Source organism: Colletotrichum fructicola (assembly GCF_000319635.2).
Source record: "Colletotrichum fructicola Nara gc5 chromosome Unknown KSG_Nara_v1_contig01, whole genome shotgun sequence".
Classification (NCBI taxonomy): Eukaryota; Fungi; Ascomycota; class Sordariomycetes; order Glomerellales; family Glomerellaceae; genus Colletotrichum; species Colletotrichum fructicola.
This window is the reverse complement of record NW_027094051.1, coordinates 4,824,227-4,843,981: the sequence shown is the minus strand read 5'-3', so window position 1 is coordinate 4,843,981 and position 19,755 is coordinate 4,824,227. Positions and strand designations below refer to the sequence as shown.

General features: G+C 54.2%; 5 protein-coding genes across 5 annotated transcripts; 4 read left to right on the top strand and 1 right to left on the bottom strand.

The window, feature by feature from the left end:
• Positions 1-5,340: 5,340 nt before the first annotated feature.
• CGGC5_v001360 (uncharacterized protein) lies at positions 5,341-6,357 on the top strand (the record flags this gene model as incomplete). Its single annotated transcript, XM_032034395.2, has 1 exon — positions 5,341-6,357. One exon carries the CDS (start codon positions 5,341-5,343, stop codon positions 6,355-6,357), a length of 1,017 nt encoding a protein of 338 aa, XP_031886397.1.
• A 7,002-nt stretch (positions 6,358-13,359) lies between these two features.
• Positions 13,360-13,764, bottom strand: CGGC5_v001359 (uncharacterized protein; the record flags this gene model as incomplete). Its single annotated transcript, XM_032034393.2, has 1 exon — positions 13,360-13,764. The coding sequence occupies one exon, from the start codon at positions 13,762-13,764 to the stop codon at positions 13,360-13,362; it is 405 nt and encodes a 134-aa protein (XP_031886384.2).
• Positions 13,765-14,941: 1,177 nt separating this feature from the next.
• On the top strand, positions 14,942-16,555 carry CGGC5_v001358 (uncharacterized protein; the record flags this gene model as incomplete). The annotated part of the gene is made up of 1 exon (XM_032034392.1): positions 14,942-16,555. One exon carries the CDS (start codon positions 14,942-14,944, stop codon positions 16,553-16,555), a length of 1,614 nt encoding a protein of 537 aa, XP_031886279.1.
• An 889-nt stretch (positions 16,556-17,444) lies between these two features.
• Positions 17,445-18,041, top strand: CGGC5_v001357 (uncharacterized protein; the record flags this gene model as incomplete). Its single annotated transcript, XM_032034391.1, has 2 exons — positions 17,445-17,733; positions 17,782-18,041. 2 exons carry the CDS (start codon positions 17,445-17,447, stop codon positions 18,039-18,041), a joined length of 549 nt encoding a protein of 182 aa, XP_031886280.1.
• An 86-nt stretch (positions 18,042-18,127) lies between these two features.
• Positions 18,128-18,865, top strand: CGGC5_v001356 (uncharacterized protein; the record flags this gene model as incomplete). Its single annotated transcript, XM_032034390.1, has 1 exon — positions 18,128-18,865. One exon carries the CDS (start codon positions 18,128-18,130, stop codon positions 18,863-18,865), a length of 738 nt encoding a protein of 245 aa, XP_031886385.1.
• Between the last annotated feature and the right edge of the window lie 890 nt (positions 18,866-19,755).

The following is a 19,755-nucleotide window of genomic DNA, read 5'->3' as shown; positions in this document are numbered from 1 at the left end:
CCCGGCCGGGACTCCAGCGAAGGAAGTCTAGTGTTGGTTCTTCTGGCGGTTCTCTCTGCGGGCTCATGGCCCGCTCCAATCACCATGTTGCCCTGAGTCTCGAGGAACTCGAGCCGGTCCATGGACTACGACTCTACGCTCCAAAAAGAGTCCAAGCTGCAGACGGACATGCCCATCCAAGTACAGATATGGCCAATGTAGATTATTGGGGCTACCCGCCGTCACGGCCGCGCCTGCGTCGTTTCAAGACGATCTCCTGTTGGAACCGACATGATGCAGGGAGACGAGCAGAAGTGTCCTGTACGCACATGCAAGTCATACGGCTCTAACGTGCCAGAGACTCTCGACTTCAACTACATGACTGGATAGGAAGACGAGTCGGCGAGATGAAGATGACCGAATTGCAAGTCCCTCATCTCCGGGATGGTCACAGCTACGCCAGAGACTCAGCCGTTAGTCGACTAACGCAACGCGATGACGGTCCCATCGCGACGACGGCCTACAGGACAGGTTGATGGTGGCAAAGGTTTCACTGGCAAAAGACAAGCCGTCAGACCGGATCATCAAGGCTGGACGGATTTGGCCAGCTGCATAAGCGCAACTATCTTGCGGTACTCTTGGATGGTTTCCTAGCGGCGGACAAGTCTAGAGGCTTTTGGTCTCTTATGCACACCTACCTGCATGCGACGGCACAACATGCGGAGCCATTTTGGGTCGCAGCGAGCCAAGCAGGACCTGCGTGAGACTGTGTGAGGGATCACGATTGGACGGGGCGCGCCAATCATGATCGTCTTTTTGCGAAAAATCTACGAAGACGGCCATGCACGTTGACCAGATCTGATACTGGGCGACAGGACTGTGGCGCACTCCCAAGGGACAAGCGTGTAAATGATCACGACGCTGTGTAATATTTGGGATATGATATATCGCAAAAGACGTTGGAAAGTACTCATGGCCGGAACAATTTGCAATCCCGCGGAAGGCTATTGAGGGCCCCGAAGAAGGCCCAGTGGGCAGTTGTGGTCGCAGGGTCGTAGTAGCAATGTCCGACGAAGCGCCAGGCGCTGCGTCAATGTCGTCGTTGCAAAGTCGCCTCTTCTTTCCCCCACTTCGACACACCCTTGAGCTTTTGCTCTTTGGAGGGGTGGACTGGCAGCTGGTGCCCTGGGGCACACCCTGTGGCTTGATTGCAAGGGTCTGCCTCTTCTTTTGAGAAATACATGTGAAAGGAGACGTTGGTGGGTTACCGACGAGCAGGGGTAGGCCTTCTTTGGGGAAGAAACGTTCCTCTTACAGCAGTGACAAGTCTCGGTTTGTTTCTTTTTGCAACCCCAGGGCCGGCCGGGCTTGAGGTTGTGCGACTACAACAACGACGCCGTCGTTGGGCCGGGAGGTTGTCTCTGTCCGGGCCTGTCTCTAGCCGGAGAGACATAGGTTCAGACTCAGACTTTGGGGCGAGGAGTTTCTCGTCGAATTTATCAAATCAGGGCAATTGGCCGTGGCTTCTTGATGCAACAGCGCACACGGAGAGACACGAAAGTATGGCAAAGGGTGTATACGGAGATGCGCACCCTATATCGTCGATATTACATCGCCTTCGAGCGGCGGCAATCAAGATGCGATGACGGCAACTTGTAGGCGAACGGGATCCGAGGGGGCGGGCCAGGTCAGCACGATAAGGCAAGGCAACTTAACATAGAGTCGGCGAGAAACCAAGAGGAGCAAGGCATTCGTCGGGCTTGCTACTACACGGCGCCGTGATACGACTACGACTGCGACTTACTTTCCTTGAACGGAAATTGCCATTGAGCGCGCAGCTGTGCCTCGACTTTCTCGTGGCTGTTCTCCGCACAGGCCGTGGGGCATTGCAGGAAGAGACGAGTTCAACTTGCAACGACATTCCCTCTAAGAGTGAGGCGCACAGCTGGCCGAGGTTTGGGCCGCCTGAGCCTCTCTTCAGCTTGGGAGGCCGCATCGACAACACATCACATTCGGGCATGACGTTGAATTTCCTAGGCCCGAAAAAAAAAAATCGCCATGCCTCGGAGGGCTTGACAGGTCTCCAAATGGGCCACAGACCACGCCCCAAAGCCAGCCGGAGAGGAAAACCACAGACTCTAGAGTCAAGGCTGCGCAGACGAAATAAACACGGACTCTAAAAAAGTACAGACCAAAAAGATACGTACTTGGTCTGGCGACGGCGGCGACGGCAAGCTTGCGCTTGCATCTGCAATGGCATCGGTCGTTCAGCTGGGATTCTGCGGGCTCCGACGGCTCCCATTCGCCTGACCTCTCGGATTCTGTCATTCAGCATATGCAGGTCGCAGCACAGCCCTCGCCTTCGCATCCGTCTGTTTTTATTTTTTTCTCTTGCTCGTCAACCAACGCGCACTATCTGCTGGGTACTCTGTAGTCGTTTCTCGCTGACGCCGGAAGTACCTTTTTAGACTCTTTTTAGAGTGTGGTGTACGGTACTTTCTGATCCCAGGAAGACGGGACAAGTTCCAAAGTTCGCCTGTTTGGAGCATCTCGCCGCGCGCGCCCGTCTGCCGAAACTGCCGCGGGGTCGCTTCGCTTGAGGCCGGGGTCGGGGCCGAGGGCAGCAATACGGACGGCAAAAAAGTAAGGCGAAGGAGGGCGACCGCAACATACCTTGCAACAACTGAGTACGTTCCGCACAGGGGACACGGTTTCTCGGTCTATGATGCAGAACCCAAGTCTGTTCAAGCCCAAAGACCGATCTACCGGAGCGCTGCGGCAGCCCGCGTACTCAGATCCATACAGATGCCGTCGTTTATCTCTTGCTAGATTCGACCTCGCCTAGCAATTGCTAGTTTCTCCCGGGGTCGCCATGGATGACGGCGCACCTCTGTCATGTTGGTTTTGGTGCCCACACGTCCATCTCTCTTGATTTCCCCCTTCTGTCGCTTGCTGGCTTCCGGGCAGGCTTACCCTTAGCCCTGCTCGCAGGTGGTTTTGACTTCCAAGGCTCTTCCCGTCACTCCTGTCTCTCTCTGGGACTTGGAACGTGTTGTGGCGCGCGCCGCACGAAGCAAGCCAGCCCACCACGCACACATCTCACACAACGCACGCCAGACAGACGTTCGCTTTTGCTTAGTGCAGACGGGCTAGACCGTTGCGGGAAACATGTTCTACAAACTTACGTTGGTTGGAAAGAAACGAATGAAAGAAGAAACAAAGGTAACCGTCGGGCGTCGCTGAGATGGTTCCGGCTCAACGGGCGACTACAGCCAACGACGGTTTGCCTCAGTCAGCACCTCGACCTGGCCATCAAGTGAACCTTGCTGTACGAGTACACCAACTCGCGATTAAGCTCACTGCAGGACGGGCAGTCAAGTAGACTCGGGAAGTATGGAGTACAGTAAGATAAGGGGCCTCAGCTTGGCCGTCGACCTACCTAGTTCAAGCTGCTGCTTACTCTGGGTGCTGAACCTTGCCTGAGGTTGAAGCTGTCCAAGTCGATGTCGATGTACCTTCGTCAGCCGGGAGAGGGATCTGCTGCGTATGGCGTGTATGCAAGCGCCAAGGGGCCTGGGGTGTTTGCCTGGGTTGGTTAATGCAGCCGAAAGACAGGCAATCCCGAGAGGCAGGGAGTCGGAGGAGGAAGGAGAAGAGGCGCTGCTGAGCCGAGGTGGGCTCGCTGGCGTTTGGCGTGAGCTATGAGACGATGGCGACTGAGAGAGTCGACGTGGTCGCATGGAGAATGTCAAGAATCAAGGCGACGGCGAATTTTTTTTTCGGCTCTGGTTCTCGACGGACTCAGGGCTGGTTCAGGTCAATGCCTGTCGGAGTCCTCCAAGCCGCAGATACAGGACGGTGCCCGACTGGATGTTTTGCTGCATGTTAGTCATGGGCCGTTGGGCGCTGGGGACTGGACATGGAAAGTGGCCATGGCCAACACCAGGGACACGACGCTGGACCGGCGCAAGAGACCAGCGCCAGCGCCAGCAGACGAGGCCAGCTTCCAGCTCGCAACCCGGACAACATGGAGCCGGGACTGTCAAGATCCAGTCTGGGTGCAGTATTCTCTCCATGGATGGAGTAGGCTGGCGGATAGTGTGCAATGCCGGGTGAGGCGAGAGGCGTAGAACGGAGACTTGACCTGGCAGGCGGCCCAGTCCAGGACGCAGGACGCATGCACTGCGCAAGATGGCAATGGGACGCCGTCCTCAGGCTAAAGTCCCTATGGAAAGTGACGGCATAGAGAGGACCTAGAAGAGAGAAATCTGCCTACCACCGTACCTTGGGTTGCCAGTTGGTGTGCCGGGTCCAGTACGCAGTAAGGTAACGACGAGAAAATACCTCCCGTCCCCTCCCCTCCCATGGTGGGCAGGTAGGTAGGTACCTAAGGTAACCTATAGCAGGCCAACCCTAGCGGCTTAGGGAGATCCGATGCTACTGCACAGAGCAGTGCGCTGCCCCCGCCGGCGTGCATCATCCATGGATCCTCGTCGTTCCCGCGTCCAGTTCAGTGTGCAGTGAGGGAGGTTCAGGTCTTCCGCTCCTGAGAGGGACGACCGGGAGACTCCACTTGCTCCTCTAGGCCCCCCTCCACTTTTTTTTTCCCTCTCTCTTTTTTTTTTTTTTTTTTTTCTTGCGCTGCTGCGGGCTCCTTGCACCTTGCTCCTTGCGCCGCCTGTACCGCAGTACCTGCCACACCCCCCTCACTCCCCTCCCTCCCCCCCTCTTCCCTACCTTGGTACCCTCCTCTCTCTTGCGCCTTCCTCGCCGTGACATGTCCCTAGGTTCCTACCTAGTAAGGTAGTAGGCAGGCAGGCAGGTACCGCAGTACCTCCAACCGCAGCAGCTGCAGGTGCAGCCACCAACACCTGCTTCCACTGACAGCGACGTACAGCGTACAGCGACAGGCCCCCAGATCCAAAGCCCCAGGTCTGCCCTGGAGTCGAGGGAAACGACAGCTCGGCCGATTACTATAACACCCCACCACCCTCGCACCACCACTTTCACCTCTCACCCTCCTCTTCCCTCCTCACGAGCTCTTCGTCCACCGTTCTCTTCTTCTTATTCGCGGCAGCAGGCGTGCAAGCCAAAATATCCCACACGACGTCAAATTCCGAGGGACCGCCCAGCTCCGTCATATCCTCTTGTTTCCTTTATTATTCCTTTTCCCCCCTCCCCGAATATCCCCAGATTTCATAAGGGCACCTAGCACACATCAAGACATATCCCACAAAGATCGATACCCTCCCATATCAAGACCAAAGAACCACCGGATACCTCCCAGGGCCCGCCATATCTACGACACATCTTGCCGCCACGCTTCCTCGATTGGAATATCCTCACACTTCCACCGCCAACATGCCCGTCCAACTGCTGCCAGCCTCTGCGGCGGCTTTTGCCCCCAGAGCCTCATCAGTCAACGTCGTGCTTGGCTCCAAGGTCGAGCCGTGGTTGACCCAGACCCTCAAGCGCATCAACAGGATCAAGCGTCCCCTCAACAGCGTCCCCCAACACCAAAGGTGTCTGACCGAGACCCTCTCCTCCCCGAACGCCATCTGGACCCTCACCTCCATCATGCTCCCCAAGGCCCCGGAATCCGAGCTGCGCCAGGACTCCAACCCTCTGGTCGAGGCCGTCTTCAACTACCAGCTCCTTCACATCGAGGCTTACATCGTCCACGTCGACATGGTCCTGCGCAACGAGGTCGCCTTCAAGTTGACCACCGACTCAATAGAGGCTCTCGTCGAGTACCACAAGGAAATTCACTGTGTCGACAGCAAGGCCAAGACATACGACTGGTCTGAGAAGGACCAGCAGTGCAAAAAGATGCACGACGACTTCGTCCAGGCCATCAACAAGTTTGTCTTCAGGACGCACGTTTCCGCCTTGGAGGGTCTCGAGGAGGATGGTGCTGGCGAGCTGCTCTCCGGTAAGAGCGAGGAGGTCAAGAACAACATCATGGGCCTGATGAAGCCCCTGCTTCCCCCTCCGCCCCGTGTTGTCGATGTCATCAGACAGCCTCCCCTGCTGCCCAGCTCGCCCGCCAACGCCAGCATGTGGTCGCAGCCCACCACCCCGGCCAGCCTTGCCGCCGTCGACGCTTGGAGGGTGCTGCCCTCAAGCCCGAGTGTCACCTCTCAGGACTCAACACCCATCTGGGCCAACATCGGCATGAGTGAGGTCCAAATACCCTCGCCCACCCCGTCCTACAGCCAGCCCTTCTCCAGCGCCGGCTTCTTCTACAGCTCGCCAGGCATCACCGCGCCCATCCCTGCGTTGCCCCTCCCCAGCATGTTCACCCCGCAATGCGGCGTGAGCATCGGCTATGGCGGTTTCGGCTGGGATCGCTACCAGGAGTACACGACGACGATGTGACAACCAGCGCCCCCCGTCACTGCTGATAGCTACCCCGTCGTCACGACCTCATAGCATTGCCTGGCACGTTTGTCCATGTTTCCCGGCGAAAAGTTGAAGTCCTCTCGATCTGCTCGGCATAGAACCAACACTCAAGGCATCTCGGCGTTTTGCATCAACAGGAAGGGGGAGCGAACGGTGTTACGGAAACTCGCGCGCAAGATCAACCAACTCAACAAAAAGATATAATCTCGGTTTTCCTTTGTCGGCAGCAAGCGAGCGTTTGATTTTTTACTTCTGTGTCTTTTCGATATCCGGGGAACAACAACCACCACTCGCTACGCCGCAAGCTCGGTCACCTTTCATTCGAAAACCATCTCACATCATGGCTGGGTCCGGGGCGGGCATTTGAGTGCATTTACATTTGGGGGGTTTCTCGAAATACGGCGGCTTGTGTCTCTTTTCCCTTTTTCTCATTTTCCTTTGGGTCTTCTCCAACTAAATAAGAGGATCACGCAGCAATGCAACCCCCCACCGCTCGGCTCCAGGCCTGGAGCCGAGACAGAAGAAACCGACACACACAAACCTTGGATTCTCGATTCCACCGTTCTGGCTTTTCCTTTTGTTTCTATTTTCATTGGTTCAAGAGGCTTTCTTAGAGATACCCCCATCGGCATTACACTGGATCGGAAGATACCATTACCGCTGCGCATCTGCTTTCTTTCATTTCCTTGGCTTGGTTTCCTGTCTTACGGATGATTTACGACGACTCTTTCACGACCAATGACGAATATTCACGACTGCGCGACTAACGATACGAATCAGGACGACGTCGCTTACCCGGGCTAGATGCCACGACACGCGGCTCTCTTGTTTTTCTTCGATTCGCAGAGACTATTCGGTTTTTTCGGTTTTGACGGCGAAGACTTGCAACCCGGACAGGATCCAATAATGGCAACGTTTCTCGCGCGGAAGGGTCGATTTCGCAACACAATCATCGCGTAGCCGAGACTTGGCTGTATCTGAGATACAGCCGTCGAAGCGGACACTGGCTTGTCGACAGGGTCCTCGCTGCTGCCTTCCCCGCATTTGGGGGTTGGCTGACACGGAAGTGGAGGAGAGATGGGACACATCAACAAAAAAAACCAAAGAAGCTGGGCATCACAAACGAGAGTTTCCTGCCGGACAGGGACACATGGTGCAAAGCCCTCTTGTGCCATAGCCTCGGAATCTGCTCTTCACGACAGCACTCTCCCCCACCCGATGTGGCGCGGGGCCGACGAACCCGACTACCCAGACCACACTGATTACCCCACGCGGACGCCAAGTACGGCATGGCGGATTCCCGCTAGACGGGACCGACGATGAACGGAAAGGATGCGCCGGGATGGGGGTCAAAGTGTGCAAGTCTGGGGTCAAGGGGGGTCGCGCCCTGTGAGCAGCTTCGGGTCAGGGGGGTTTGTGGTCGGGGGACGGTGAGAACAGGCGACATGCTGCTCGCCCTCACGCATGGCCTCCCCGCCAACCGATGGGTAGACACTACTCGGGAGAGAGCATAAGAGTGCTCGAGGCAGGGATGGGAAAGCCGCATGGGAGACTCTTTGGGTGTGTGTGATACGCTGCGCGGGTCTCGACATGCTCAAGCTCCCCCAGGAACAAGATTCTGCGGTAGAGGTGCGCTGGGAAACTTTTTTGAGAGGAAGGGGAATATAGGCGACGAGGCGGACCCTGGAGGTTTTCGGCCCGGGCCTGGATAACACTGCTCAATGGGTTTATTTGATTGCATTTTTACGTTATTAGTTAATTCGAACAAGATTTTGTTCACCAACTTGCCGGTGTCTCGTATGCGCGATTATGTGAGGGTGACTGATGGGAGGCGCATGGAGAGGACGGGACCCTGAACCTGACTTGGGCGAAGAAGAACAAAAGTTGGGATGCTTGCATGTTCACGCATTGTTGGGAAATCGGGACAAGATCTGCCCCTCCAAATGCGTTGCATCTTCAGCTTTCTCAGCTTTTGGGGGAGACCTAGGGGGGGCACGGGTTGCGTTGGCCAAGGTGGTGTTCTACCCCAAAGGGCCCGCCCCTCTATTTTGGGCATCAACGGAAAGAAGGAGGGTTCTGACAAGCACAGCTGGGGTAAGGCAAAGGTTCAGACTTTTGTGAAAAGTCTGTCGTCGTCGAGATGCATGCATGCATGCATGCAGACGGGCACGCACGATGAGAGGGCAGAAAAAAAAAAGAGGAAAAGAAAATTAAGGGTCCCGGAAACCGGTCTGTCGGTCGGTCGGTCGAGTCGGGTGGCGAAGGTTGCGATGAGTAGTCAGGAGAGCATCAGCATTTTTCAAGTCAGCACTCTGCATGCAAGGCATGACGGTGGAAAAGCAAAATATGCGGTTAGGAGCTTGGCCTTGGGCTGGGCGGATGATGGTCATGGGCAGGCGTGGGAGTGTCCAAGACTGAAGACGAAGGAGAAAATGCCAAGTATGCCATCGCAACGACTGCTACCTGTCAGGCAGCAAGCAAGAAGAGAAGAAAGAAAAAATACGAATGCCATCCTTGGCGATGCGTTGAAGCTATATCGACCGCTGCCGATTTCCTAAATAGGTATCTGGCCGTCACGATTCCAAGACAGATCGTGTAAGTGGTCTGGATGGAGGGCTGTAGAGCTAGATTCGTGCTGCCCACCACACACACCCCTTGGCCTCTTAGCCTTAAAAACTTGTGAGGAAAACGAAGAACAGACAAAAAAGGTGGGCGGGCTGTAACAGAGACAGCCCGACCGACACCAGACATTGCTCACACACGGACAAGACACGCGAACGCTGGCGCGAGAACTCAAGAAGGGGGGGTTTTAACATGAGGCGGAAGTTCTAGAAGGCCGGGTTCATGGATCGATGCGTCCGTCCGTCGGGTACTGCGCGGTCGGGCGGTGGTGACACTGGCCAGAAAAGTCTGAGCGGGCCTTGTGCTGATGGTCTGCCAACTGCCTGTCCTGTCTGCTGCCCGCCCCGGGACGCGGTGCGTTTGCTGGATCGTCGGTGTGGTGGTAGGAACAACCCAAAGGACGAGGCAGGGCAGAGCCGGCTTACACGTTGCGCGAGGAGTGACGGCTCCGTGTGTAACATGCACACCACATTTCCATCCCACAGTCCCCCCACCACCGCCCAGAACACGGACCAACTGCTACTTTGCCAAAAAGTCGGCCCTTCGCCCGTGAGGGGTGCTGGTTTGGCTGCCGCCCACTCGCACGGACGGCAACGTCTGAACGCCGGGGCAATTCTAGTCCTGTCGACAGGCAAGACAGATGTAACGGCGGCCAGATGGGTTCAACCGGTCCCCGAGTCCAGGCCAGAGGTTTCCGGATATCGTTTCGCCAGACGCGAGAGGCACGATGAGACCCAAGGACAGCGAGCTGCAAGCACCTCGGGCTCGGTAACCATGATTTACCTATCTGCCAGGCAGCGGCTGTTGAGAAAAAAAGAAACAAAAATCCTAAAAGCCAGGCTTCCCTTATTTGATATATAGAATTTGGGTTGGCAGCTATCACGTTTGATGGGGGGAAAGGGTCGGGCGGAGGGAGGGTGGTTGGTGCTCCATGGTTACTGGGCATGGCACCATCCGGCGCTGGACTGTTTGAGGCTTCGCGGAAGTGTGAGTTACGCGTCCTGGGGTAGAGCGCGTTGAGAGTAACGTCGCATGGGCGTTTGTAGGGGTCGCGTTGGAGGCCAAAGTTTGAGCTGAAGAGCTTTTTTTTTTCCTGCTCCAGAAGGGCTAAACAGCGCAACAGGCTTCCAAGGGTTTGGGCATTTTGACTTTGCTCCTGAGAGTTGTAGTAGTAAGAACCCAGCTCGAGCGTTTTGCAGCTTTGCATCTAGCCTTGCGCGGCGCATGAAGCGTTACATGGAGGCTACGGGCTCGCTGTGCGCATAATCAGAAGGGGGGAAGTTTGCTCTGCGTGTGGATTCAACTTTTTGTTTCTCGTATTTAGGCGTGACAGACCGATGCCGGCCAGCAGGAACTTTGCAAATGGGCAGAAATGCGATTGTGAGCCTAACTTTGCCATGCCCACATCTAGATCTTCGTACCAACAGACACTCGTCTCCCGTGTCGGCATTCGGAGACGGACAAAAACGATGTCACAGAAGCAAAGAAGCGTGTGCCAGATGCTCGATCCCTGCCTTGCAAGGAGACACTGAGAGGCAGGGAGGGTGTGGCTTGCCACTCACAGCTGGCAGGGATGAGAGCCTGAAATGCGGCTGAGCATCCCAAAGAGGATGGTGGGGATCGCCTCTGCCGTCTGTGCCCCCCGGCTCGAGTACGTACCCATCCCGGATTGGCGCTCGGTGGCTGCCGCGGAGCCGGGGGGTTGAGGGGCTCTGAGGCGGTGCAGCTGCTCCGGTACCGTCGCACTTTGAAACGAAACATTTTGTGGGGAGAGAAGATCGTGGTGCGGAGACGCTTCGCGCCCGGATTGGTCGAGATACGAAACCGGGGCCTCTCTCCGGAAGGAGCTCCGGAGGGGACAGCCGTTGGCACCGCTGCCACTTCTGCCACTCCCGAAAAGGGGGGGAGGAGACCCGCGGATGTGACCGAGACTCAATTCCGCCCTGATGCTCTTTGTACTGTCATTGGTCCGCGGGAACGAGCGACGAGATCTGACGTGGTTTGGCGAGGGGATCGTGTGGGAAAAGGGATTGGACACCCGTTAGAGGGGATCAGCGGCGCCGAGTTTGGGGTCCATTGAAGATGAGTCGGTTCAGCGGCCACGTCCCAGAGGGGTTTGACAGGTCGGATGGGAACTCTGGCCTGGTGTTTGTGTGAAAAGGGCACACGCTGCATATTCTAGGTAGCAGCTACTTGGACGCACGATATGCGCCTAGCCACTATGGGAGGATATCGCCCGACCTGCACTGTGGCTGCTTAGTTAACATTTAGCACCAAATATGCGATCCCAATGGTGCAGTCGGCCGAGTTGGTGCTTGCAGTATACAAGTTGGACTCGCCGTCGAACCCTTGGACCTGCGTCCGCCCGAGGCATCTGCTCAAGGATGACCGGGCTCGGTCTTCTGTACCATCGAGTCGCCGCGTCTCGATATTCGCTTCTCGCATCCCGACAAATGGAATTCACGTCCATCGCCCGGCTCCGGGGTCGCCTACGCGGAGATTCGATGGGCCGCTGTCAGACGCCATTGGCTTGCAGGGGACTAACGGCCCGGATGACGAACAATGTTGGTGGTGGTGGTGGTGGCGTGGCTCGATCCAAATGCCGATTGCGGGTGGCATCCGGGTGCCTGGTAACAGGGACGCAAATATCGTGGGGGCTGCTCTGCTTGGATCCATGTGCCTTGCATGGTGCTTCGTGCCTGGAACAATCATTAGCGTACGGTCCGAACGTTGTCTAGTTTGACAAATACTCGTGTGTAAGATGGTGTTTCCGAAGAACACGATGTCTTCACGTCGAAAAACTCGCAAAGTCTGATATCCGGATGCTCGATCCGCGGTGGAACCGGCGTTGGATCGCACAATAGCACTGAGCCTCCCGAGAAAGGCAATACAAACGTGTCTCAGATTCGTATTCGTTCTTTGTTAGCCACAGCGAATGGCAGCTTCGTTTGTTTGAGCATCTGAGAAGACCCGTTTGGGTCAAATTTAGTGAGGCCGCGTTGTTTTGGTTAAGCCAGAGTAGATCGCCGCTTCGAAGGTAAAGTGGCAGGTGGCTAAGGTACAGACCTATCTGGCACCCGGTGGAAGGCAGGTCCTTCTGGGCCGAAAAGGCAGCCAAGGAAGGAGGACGACCATAAGTGCGGTGCGCCTCCCTTTGAAGTGAATCGACAGCTGCCCATGCGCGTTTGAGTAGCACAGCTGAAGTTGGGCTCAGCGAGACACCTGTTTGTTAACAAAGGATTTGATGTAAAGTGACAGGTAGATTGAAAAGAACCCCACCTTCCCATAACTTGAGACCCTGAAGCTCAGTGTCCAGCGTATCAAAATGACTTGCGAGGTACCTAGACGCGTGGCGACTTCCCCCAGACGCATTCTCCCAGTCGGTCCAATGCTGATTTTGGGTTACTTCCTGACAGCCTGGTTTCATAGAGGCCAATATTGAGGGAGCTCTATGAATGCGTTGAGGGCATAAATTGTAGATACTGGCGGATGACTTGATGTCGCAAGACAGCTTGGCATTTCACCGGGGTCTCTATGTGTCGCCAGTGTCCCCCGTGACAAACACAGAGAATTGAATAACATAGCACGAAAACGAATTACGAATCAGAATGGATACTGTTCTGTATAGAAAATAGGAGGCGTATTCCGTAGTCGAATGTGTGAGGCCGGAACCTCACCTTCGCCCTCACGTCCTTGATATTGAACCTAGCAGCGCTGGGCTCTTAAATACGAAGCACATGGTCTAGCTGGTTGAGTCTTCTTTCAGAGAAACGTACACGAAAGTCGTTTAGCTGAAGTTGACAAATCCAGTTCGAATCTCACTATTGAAAATTATAATACAACTGATCAAGAATAAAAACGTTGTGGACTGGAAGTAAAGAAAGTCTCAGCAGCCAGTTGAGACTGACTTCGGCGAAAGCCCCAGCCACAAAAAGAAAATCCTGTGCACATTTTTTTTCTCTGTGATGTTTTCTTTCGGTCACTTTTGCGCAATTTTTTTTTTTTTAGGGTGGGGGGTTCTACAATCTAAATGGGTGAAAGACGTATGTTTCCTGCTTCTGTCACGGAGCTGGGTGTCTATCTAAGGGCCGTCGTAGCTTTGGTCGCCCTTGCTTACCTGAGTGGCTCCTTTTAAAGACCAGTCTCTCCTGGGAAAAGTCAGCAACCCCTCTCCATAAGTTCTCAATAGATAATTTGTAAATAGGCAAGGGGTTCGGTCAGAAACATAGAGGTCGAAATGAGTATTAGATGCATAAATGCCAGCAATGATCAGACGGCCGACGGTTGTATTACTTCCATCGATGAAAAAGAAAGGATGTCACCAATTCGTTGTAATTACAGTCCTTATTCATTACCTCAAAGTATGGGCTTGGGTTTGGGTTGAGAAGATGAACTTAGCCGGACGAAACTCACTTCATCCTCACCCGACTGCAGAATGGGCTCGTCCAGGTCTCCGAGGATGAAATCCAGCATTTGATCCAAGATGAATTCGGGCTCGTCGTGGTCGTCGACTTCCTGAATCGGCTGCTCTTGGTTATTCTCCGCCTCGAGAACGGGAATGTCCGACTGGTCGTCATCCTCGTACTGCTGGAGTCCCTGCTGCTGGAGCTGAGCTTGCTCTTGCGCGCCTCGCTGGACCAGTTCCAACCATGTCATCATTGCCGGCAGACCTTGGGCGATATCCTCGTTCTCGACGATTGGCTCGTTGTTGGGGGGGTGGTCGGGGGCCGGGGGGCCGTCTTGTTCCTGAAAAGGAGGCATGTTGCTGTTCAAGTCATATGTTAGCAAGGGCCAGAGAAAAAAAATTCGAACAGGAAATGAGATGTTTTTGGCAGATGCGATGGAATTTTCTCACTTTGATGTTTTCTCTTCTTGTTACGACGAGAAAAAATTGGTGGTGGTGGTGGTGGTGGTGGTGGTGTTGTTGTTATGGTCGAGTGCGAGTGTGAGTGAGAGGGGGCAGAGGGAAGGCAATCGAGAGATAGTGGGGCGTCCCGACGCAGCTCAGCGTAACGGTCGAGCTCAGTGTCTTTGCTCGTATTTCTCTGTGGCAGTCAATACTTAGGGATTTTTATTTTGCAACTTCCGGCGAGGCACTCCGGTGTGCGGTCTGGGGCCTGCAGCCTTTGGGTCGTCGCTCAGCTATCACCGGGCACGTCTTGAGATTCCCGGCAGCCAGTTTCACTGATGCCACATAAATACGAATCTTACTTATTACTGAAGGCTGCATGGGTGCTCTCTTACTGTCTCTTTTTGAGAATCAGTGAGTATATGAGGCAGGGCGTCCCGAAGCACTCATCAAGCCGCGCTGCTGTCTCGTTGCACTATTTTGTCATTTTCTTTCCCCCCCACACACGGGCAAATGAAGCCGGTGTGCTGTATTACATGACGAAGGGAAGAAAATGAGAGTAGATGCCCAGAAGTCGACTTCCTTCCAACGGCGAAAATCTTCGTGGGTGTCAACGACGACTTTCTCAGGCTCGAAATTCTGACCGCGAATCGTAAGCAAGTGTTATTACAGTTCATGAGTGAGCTTGAACGGATCAAACTCACTTCTCCCTCGCCTGGCTTTGGCCCGGACCTTCAAGACTGCCGTCTTCTTCTTACTTCGTTCTGGTCCCGGCCCCTTTAATACGTGGAGCGGGACGCTGGGTCAAAGAAAGCGGGACAGCACTGTGGTCTAAGATAGGCCGATAGACAAAAAGCACAAAGAGGTCGTTCAGGGTGTAAGGCAGGCAGTGAGTCTTGGGCCTTCCTTCCTGCGTGGGCAGTGGGCAAGCTGGGGCAGGCACAGGGTGGTCACGCTAAGCGAGACGTCACTTCTCCAGACCTACCGCGTCAACGTCCTCCTCGCAAGTTCCTGGCTACAACACCACACAACACAACACCACACAACACCACACAACGCCAAGGTATCTATACCACGCAAATCCTCGCGATGAGTATGATACCGATCCAGTATAGCCTCGCGGCTTGGGGTGGTGGCCACGACGGAGATGTCCGCGATGCGGAACAGACCGCTTACCTCCACCGAACTCGACACTACCTCCACGCCTTTTGGCCGAAAGAATGTGAAAAGGCGGGAGACACCTCAGGTATCGCTTGCATGATGGTGCTGGCAAGACACATGAACAACGGTATCACCGACTACAACGAGGTTATCCCAAATCAAGAGGGTCCCGGATCGATCAGACTGGAGGAGGAAAAGCGCAACCCGCTGCTGCGACTGTCATGGAAGGCGGTCCCCCTGCAGACAAGCCAGCAGTACGAGATGCTCAAGAAGGAGATGGTTCAGGTGGATGGCAACTACAAGAACCAATACTCCTTTGACTTTTGGAACAACTCGGAGTTGATGAGCAAGACCCTCTGGAACCGACAAACGTATCGCCTCTTTGGTTCGATGATGGCGAAGAGCGAAACCGCCGCATGGGAGGCTGCAGAGTCACCCCGATCCCAAGTCATCGAGATCGACAACGCCAGGACCGGAAAGACCGGTTTTGACGTGTTCGCAGCCATCAAAGAGAATTGTGGTTCCTTCCCGCTCGAGGGTACGGAGACTGGAGAGCGATTCGACTTCGCCTGGTGCCCGGAGGTCATTAGAGTCCGATACACCCCCTCAGCCCGCGACGAAAAGCATCTGGACGCTCTACATTCCTTCAACGTCGAGCTACCCTATGGCGTAGACTTTCCGGAGAAACAGAAGTATGAGCAGTACAACCTCACGGCAGCGGTCCGACTCAGAGGAGCCGGTGTCTACCAGGATGATAAGAGGGACCGCATCCGACTCTTCGCGGCAGGCGGCCACGACATCTACCCAGAGGATCCCTCTCCCTACACCGACATGAAGTGGGACATTGCCGAGTACGGCCACACGTACTGCCTCTACTACAGCCGAACGCGGGCGCACCGGATGCCTCCTCTCACCGACATCGAACGACAAAGCCGAGATGCCTGCGACGCGGGACGAAGAAGCGCCGAATACCGGAAGATCTCTGAGATTATGTCACGCAAGGAAGAGGGCGACAAAACCACCTGCATCTACGACATGATTCATCCCGAGTTGCGGAAGAATTATCCTCAAGAGAGGAGGGTCGTCGATATGAGCGGCTTCCGTCCCTGGCCCAGATCGCGGAGGCGGGTCCCTCCCGCCGTCGCCCCAGCCCCCCCGGAGGTCAACGAAGACGTCGAGATGAAGGATGCTTCTGGTCCCATCACCCCGCAAGCGAAGGACAAAGAAGTCGACATGTACATCTTGTCTGGCCCCGACAGCCCCGAGGACGACGAAGATGAAGTCATGAACGACTCTTCTTTTGCCGACAAACCCGCGCCAATCATTCCGCAAAAGCGACCGGATTCCCACAACGACAACGAAACTGCTAAGAAGAAACGGAAGGAGGATGATACCTCCAATCCAACGGCACCCAAGACACCCAAGGAGTCCAAGGGATCCAGGAAGTCCAAGTCGTCCAAGTCGTCCAAGTCGTCCAGGTCTAAGACAAGGAACCGGGGCCGAGATGCCAGGATGGCATTGGGAGACAGTTCGGATCAGTAGCAAAGCAGCCAGCCTTACTACAACCAGCGCTGTGGTCGGGATGCAGCTCAGATACGTAGCAAAGCAATCAGCTCTGTTACTGCTGCGGTTGAGAGACAGTTCAGAAACGTAGCAGAGCAATCAGCTCTGTTGCGCCAGCAGACTAGAGTAGCAAAGCAATCAGCTTTGGTACTGCTGTGGCTGAGAGACAATCCAGACACGTGGTGGGGCAATCAGCTCTGTTACGTCTGTGATTGTGAAAAGTAGCCGTACATAGCATGAAATACACACTGGCATCAGCTTTCTTCCTTCTTGTGACCCCTTGCTCCGCGAGACTGTCCATTGAACCTCGCAGAACACCGTGATAGATTTGGCCCGGATGATCTGTAAACGCCATCTAGTACCTCACTTGTATCTACGCTGAGTTCCGAGTAACACTAATTTTCGAAGGCACGAGCAACAACCGCTGTCGTCCTTGCCGTGTTCTTCCTTGCTATCTATCCTGTCGTCGTCCTTAGCGTCATCTATAAACCAGCTGTAGCCCTTTTTTTTCTTTTTTTCTGCGTGTCTACTTTTTTTCTTTCAAAGGGCCCACAAGTCCTAGCATTCTAAAAGGCTTCTTTGATTTGGTGAACAGCAGCAAGAAAGACATGTTGACTGCGCTGGAGCCATGTTGTTCTCGTTAAAGGTCACTCCTGTCTTCTGATTGGTTAGAACGCCGGACGGGCCACCCCTGTCCCCGTGCCAAGCACCGATTTTGTGGGACCAACGACCGAGAAGCAGCAAACGCAGGTGAGTCTCGAAAATTACTGACCACGCTCTCACCTGGGACCTTTTTTTCCCTTTCCTTTTTGATCTTCATCAACAACACGGATTTTCGTGAATTTGGTGAAACAGCAAGGACGACAAAATGTCATCATCGCAGCCAAACCCCGACTCGGGCGAGAAGCCCACCAAGAACGACAATCGCGCCGAGAACTGGACGCCCAAGGATGACGCAGACGGCTGCGTCACCAGAGAAATCTGGGTCGCAATCTACACCAAGACCTTTGAGGATTTTCTGGGCCCTGAGATCCAGAAGATGTGGAAGCGCGGTATCAACGAGGTGTACGGCTGGGCCCGCAACACCGAGCATCTCGCCTGGATGCCCCGGCGATACGTTGCGCACCAGGTCCTGAAGTTCTGCGCATTTTCACTGAGTAAGTTCATTACACCATCAATGGTTCATCTCGCTGACACCGTGACAGACTTGTGCGACAACAACACCTGGCCGAAGGACTTTGGCCCTGTCGTCATCCAGGATGCGGAGAAGGCAGATCTCGACGATGGCTACCGCGAGTGGCTTGAGATTGCGGCCAAGATCGAGAACGAGAACACTGCCATCTTCAATCACAACCCAGAGACTGAATTGAAGAAGAAGAAGAACCTGACGGAGGATGAGAACCGAAGGAGAGCCAGGACATTGAGAAGGAGGAATGTTCCGACCCAAAGCAGGAGAATGACTTGAAGCGCAAGTACCAAGCCGATTCTAAGCAAGAAGAGCATGCATCCGCAAACAAAAAGAGGAAGTCCGACACCGAGCAAAACTCCCAGATGAACAAGAACTTGCAGGTTGAGAACACTGCCGATCTCAAGCCAAATGCAAGCAATGCCCCGTCGGCCCCTGAGGCGGCCAACACCCAGAAGCCGATCGTCTGGACTTCACTCAACAGCAAGAAGGATCTTCAGACCTTCAATATCCCTTACCGGATTGCTGAGGCCATCGACGGAGGTAGGAAGGAGCGAGAGGATTTCTTCCAGAAGGCTTTCCTCCCTCGGGATGAGCAAAGCCTGTCTGGAGAGGGCTTTGCCGTGAGAGTTCCGTCCAATGTTCAACAGACGAGTCTCTTTCGGAGCGCTGGCCATATTCAGCTTGCAAACAGAAAGATAAACCCGGCGCTGCAGATTGCCTGGCTCGACTACGAGGGAGAGACATATCTCTTAAGCTTCAAGAGGAACCCGGACGACAATTTCATGGACCTTCTGGATGACTACGTCATGATCTGGGTGGGAATGAAGGAGTACTGCCGCCATCTACGAGTGCGGCCCGCGAACAAACACGTCCAGCTAGCTGACTGGCTTGCTGAAAGCTTTCGCACATACGGCATGAGGACCATAGCACTCATGGGCCTTCATTTCAACAAGCTTGAGAAGGATGATGAGGATAGGCTTGCTCGGTCTCTTGAAACTGAATGCAAGGTCTCGGATGTTCCGCATGATTGCAGCCCGGAACAACACGATCACCACCTCTGGTTTGACGGACTGACCGACCCAAAGAATGACAGCTCTTAGAGTGGCGTGAGCCTATGAGCCACGAGAGTTAGAGGTGTTGGGCGTGGGCCTGAGAACACGATATACCGTATGTACTGTTCGTCAGGCTAGGAAGTACTAAGACAGATTGGGCTGCAGAGTATATCAGACTGAGTATGAAAAATAGATATTCTGCCAGACGCTCCGTTCGATGCAACGTGACTTGTGCAAATTGACGACGAATGCTAAGTATGCAATAGATAACCAAGGTAACACCTAAGACGACAGGCAGGCATTAGGCCCGCTACCTACGATCACCTCCTGTTGTACTTTTGTCAGCAAGGGATCATAAGTGCTATGATAATAGGAATCATTTAGGATGTTGACAGCAAGAGAGTACGACTATCATGATCAACTCTTATACGGATTCGAGATATCTAATCAATCTCAAACATCTGCCCGTTAAATCTTGTAGCGCATGTGAGCGCGTTGGGAAGCCGTTGCACTCACTACCTGTTCGCTATCGCTAACATACTTTCCATCTTTGTTGATGGAACAGGCATGGCAGCAGGTATGGCAGTAGGCATAGCAATGGGCGTGGTGATGGATGTAAAGATAGACATGATAGTAGTCTAAATGTGACGATGGGGCTGAACACAAACGCAAGAGTTTTGGAAAGCTAGAAGGATCAGTATTACATGGGAAGTCTTTTTCCCCTGAGCAAAGGCAAGGATAGTAGAAGCAAATGAGAACATTCTCAGGAGCGTATGAAAAGCGTGAATTTAATTACAACTAAGGGTTCAAGGCGATCATTTATCAGGCTGAGTGCGCTGTTTAGCCATTAGGCAAAACGGTACAAAGCGTAATTTACCTAAACTAAGGTGCAGAATAGTAGAGCAGAGAATATAAGGCGAAAACGGAAGGAATTAGCT